The sequence below is a fragment of the Psammomys obesus genome, unplaced genomic scaffold (assembly GCF_907164565.1).
Source record: "Psammomys obesus unplaced genomic scaffold, mPsaObe1.curated_primary_1811, whole genome shotgun sequence".
Lineage (NCBI taxonomy): Eukaryota > Metazoa > Chordata > Mammalia > Rodentia > Muridae > Psammomys > Psammomys obesus.
This window is the reverse complement of record NW_026585895.1, coordinates 56,938,219-56,942,779: the sequence shown is the minus strand read 5'-3', so window position 1 is coordinate 56,942,779 and position 4,561 is coordinate 56,938,219. Positions and strand designations below refer to the sequence as shown.

Sequence of the window (4,561 nt, the reverse complement as noted above, 5' to 3'; positions counted from 1 at the left end):
TATCTATCTATCTATCTATCTATCTATCTATCTATCTATCTATCTATCCATCCATCCATCCATCCATCCATCCACCTATCTATTTGTTGGGGGGTGTGCACATGAGTATGGAAATCAGGTAACTTGTAGGAACCGTTTTTTCCTCCACCATGTAGGTAACTGGGTATCAAACTTAAGTCATCAGGCTTGAAGTAAAGCATGTATAACTGCTGAGCCATCCTGCCAACCCTGGGCTCTAAAATTTAACAGCTTCTTCCTGATGATTACCTCTGGGTTTCATCCTGGAACTAATATACTCCAGCTGCCAACAGAGTGGTCTTGTTCTAACCATCCCTCTACTAAATCTACCTGGTACCAACTAAGGCCATCTTCCATCAGGTCAGAAAACTCCATGGCCATCTAACTCAGCACCCACCCCAACAGAGTGCTGGCATATACTCCTAGCAGGCTCACAAACCAAAAACATGGCCATATAACAGAGGGGGATATCTATACAGAGGACCCTAATAATATCTTTGAGGGCCCCTATCTTAAGGATTTCTAGCACATTATACACTATTGTATATTCTATGCCCAAGCAGATCTCAGAGTCTGAATATCCCTCAGTGTAGAGAGTTCCCTTAGAGTAGAGCTTCTCCTGGCTCAAGATCCAACCCCAGTATGAGTGCAGCCTGCAGCTCCAGAGGAGCTGATGGCTTTTACCTTCAGGATCTCTGTGAGGCTTACCAATGGCACTGATGGCGTGCTGGAGCTCCAGAGCAAAGGCAGTGAGGGGCACATCCTCAGACACAGGCATTGCTGCCACCGTGGATAAGTTGCCAGGTGGGTTCCCCATGTCCCATTTGCTGCTTGCTGTATAAAGTCCAAGTTGGTGACCTGGAGGCACAGAACCAGGAATCAACTTGGAAGGCTGAGCCACCAGCAAAAGCTTTCATGGTTCATATGATGCAGGGTGCCACCCAGTAGAACCAGGATCTATTTTCAGTCTCACAGACTAAAGCAGGCCCTGGATCAACAGCAAAACTGATGTTGACACTTAAAATTTATCTTGACCCTCTAGAGCTTGGGAATTCAAGGAGCAAGAAAATCTGAGAAACATTCTGGCAGATGTGAGCACACCCACCACCCATTCCCACCCAAGCCTCACTATATAGCCTAGGCTGGCCTCAGATCCACCCGTCTTAATGGTATACATACTACCATGCCCAGAGGACTTACTGCTTTTCATAGTTTTTGGCTTTGTATTTTAATCTAGAAATGGTAAGCTCAGAAAAGAACAAACATTCTTTTACCATCTCTTATCTACATGGGGTTTTCAGACCCAAAGAAATCAGAGACTAAATAAGGAAGGTCATTCTGGGGCAGAGGCAGGATTGTCCTGGGATGACACCAGAAAGAATGCTTGTAGGAGAAACCAAAAGAGGCAGAGCCTCCCCGAGGTATGATACCCAAGGGTTCCCTACTGCCTCACCTAGACACCCAGAGAGCCTAGACCTCCTCCCAGGGCCCTACTAAGTATAAGACCCAGGACATTTTTATTTTTGCTATCCTTTAGAGAAGATCCTGGTACAAGTTCTCTAATATAAAATTCCCCTCTTGGAGTATATCCTTCCTGCTTCCATGAAGGCAGCTAAGCACATCTCACGGTACCTGGTAGACATGTACCCACTTAACCAGAGGGTTTCCTGTGGCACTGTCCCTGGCCACTGGTAGTCCTCCTCCTCTACAATGTCCCTCTCACCCCCGACCTTCCATTTTACCCTGACACAAACAGACCCATCTTCAGGCCGGAGCCTCCTGTCTCCTTTAAGGGAATTTTCCAAATGCCTGGTTTCTTCTCTGCTCCTTACCCCAGGAACAGCTTTCAGAAACTATCAGCTGCATAAGTCCAAACGGTTGGACATGTGTTTGCACAGACTGACTTAAAAGTCAGTTGCAGAGCTACAGGTGGAACTCCATGGCTATGTGGAGCCCCATTCAGTGTTCTGTAGCCAGAGAGCCAGGAATCATCTTGTGACACTGGGCCACTGCCAAGACAGCCATGTTTCCAGACAACAGGATAGTAAGAGAGAGTTTAGGAAGGGTTTGCCATTTCAAGCAAATCTAAGAGAAGGAAGCGCCTAAGAGATGAGGAGCCACACTCAGGCTGAGACAAGCAGAAACAAGTCTGCATTCTTTTTTATTTATTTGTTTGTTTGTTATGTTTTTTTTGAAACAGGATTTCTCTGTGTAGCCTTGGCTCTCCTAGACTCACTCTGTAGACCAGGCTGACCTCGAACTCACAGAGATCCACCTGCCTCTTCCTCCCTGAGTGCTGGGATTATAGGTGTGCGCCACTGCACCCGGCTCTAGGTCTGCATTCTTAAGAGGATACATGTGCCTCACATACACACTATATACACACAATACATATGTAATACACACATCTTCCTACACCATACCTATACCACATATATACCACACACTTCACAAAGATATCTCACATGCATCAAATATATGTGCATACACATTAAACACATGTACATACCATCTAGACACCAAGCATATACCACACACATTACTCATGACTTACATATACCATATGTGTACCCACCTACACACAATACAAAAATTTTCACTGCAGTATTGTTTAAAAGGGTTGAGAAAGCCAGGAATAGTGGTACACACCTTTAATCACAAAACTTGGGAAGCTGAGACGAGGATCTTATGGGTTTGAGGCCAGCCTGATCTACATGATGAGCTCCAGGCTAGCCATGAATACATGATACCCTATCTCAAATAGCAAAACACAATAGCAACAACAAAAACAAAAAAACAAGCCGAGCAGTAGTGGTACACATCTTTAATCTCAGTACTTGGGAGGCAGAGGCAGGTGAATTTTTGAGTTCTAGGCCAGCTTGGTCTATAGAGTGAGTTCCAGGAAAGCTAGGACTACACAGAGAAACCCTCTCCTCCATTGTTGGTAGGAGTAGAAACCTGTACAGCTACTTTGAAAATCAATATAGCCGTTTTTCAGAAAACTGGGAATCGGTCTACCTTAAGATCCAGCTAGCTATACTATTTCTGGGTATATACCATCATACCACAAGAACACTTGCTCAACACTTGTTCATAGCAGCCTTATTCATAATGGCTAGAAACTGGAAATAACCTAGATGTCCCTCAACCAAAGAATAGATAAAGAAAATGTGGCACATTTACCCAATGGAGTATTACTCAGCTGTTAAAAGAACAAAACATGAAATTTGCAGGCAAACGGGTGTAACTAGAAAAAAAAAAATTATCCTGAATGAAGTAACCCAGACCAAGAAAGACAAATGTGGTATGTATGTATTCACTTATAAGTGGATAGAAACGCATAGTAAAGGATACCCATGCTATAATCCACAGACCCAGAGAAGCTAAGTAACAAGGAAATCTCAAGCAGGGACAATATAACTCTGCCTGGAAAGGAGAAATTAAGACAATGAGGGTAGATGGGTAGGGGGTGCAGGGAGGGGTGGGGATCAGATGGAGGGAGAATGGAAGGAAAGAGTACTGAGAGAGACAACTTGAACTGGGGGCATCTCCAGGATGAGGTAGAAACCTTAGTAGAGTAGAAACTCCCAGGCGCAAGCAGTCCACCTCCAAGCAGCTGCGCCTTCTTCCTCTGGGCTGTCATATTTATGCCCCTCAAAGTCCTCAGAAGTCAATTAATTCCACCTGGCAAAGACCACGCTCCACACTTAAAAGGTGTGGACAAACTAAAATCCCCAACTTGGAATTTTAACAAAAACATGTTTACATATCATAAACCAAAACGTCCACAGCAATGAATGATCCTCTTAGCTATCCAAAAATAAAACACATCTTTAAGCTTAGTGATGGTGGCACACCCAGCCTGGTCTATAAAGTGAGTTTTAAGATAGCCAGGGCTACACAGAGAAACCCTGTCTCAAAAAAGAAAACAAAAACAAAAAAATATATCTTTATATACTAGTGAGAAAAGCTACTGAATAAAGTAGCTATTGTTAATTTATAAAAACAATTCCATTATTAAATAAACACCCCAAACCTTCCAAAATACCTGCATCTTTAAATAAACACACTGATGAACAAACACAGCCTGCCCAGCATGGTCCAGACATTCACTGTGGATTGGGCAACTGGTCTTCTCTGACTAGCTCCCTCAGCCCCCGCTGCCTGGCACGACTCCCTGCTCACCCACACCGCAGTCCCAAGAGGTAGCTCTGGGAATGTAGCACACAGCCTCTCCTGGCTCTGGTCAGAAAGCCTGCAATGGGCCCTCTTTGCTTCCTCATTCTCCAGAGTCTCCAAAGAGGAACAGAACAAAGGATGGTACAGAGCAAGCATACCTGCTCAAGGAAACACAGGCTGACCAAAATACTTGAATCCTGGCAACAGAGTTAACATTTAAAAATCACAGTCCACACAAGTAGGGCAGAACTTGAGCTGTGAATACAAACACAGTGACAGCCACAGAAGATTTAAATGGGAATATAATATTCAAATATATATATATATATATATATATATATATATATATATATATATATATATA

At 43.6% G+C, this 4,561-nt stretch overlaps 1 protein-coding gene across 11 annotated transcripts in view; it reads right to left on the bottom strand.

The window, feature by feature from the left end:
* Positions 1-4,561, bottom strand: part of Pnpla7 (patatin like phospholipase domain containing 7) — a 71,413-nt gene that overhangs the window by 20,239 nt on the left and 46,613 nt on the right. For all 11 annotated transcript variants that reach the window (XM_055599923.1, XM_055599916.1, XM_055599921.1 and 8 more), the window contains one exon: positions 727-876. In XM_055599923.1, the coding sequence (XP_055455898.1) occupies positions 727-876 (150 nt within the window). The remainder of the gene's footprint in view (positions 1-726; positions 877-4,561) is intronic.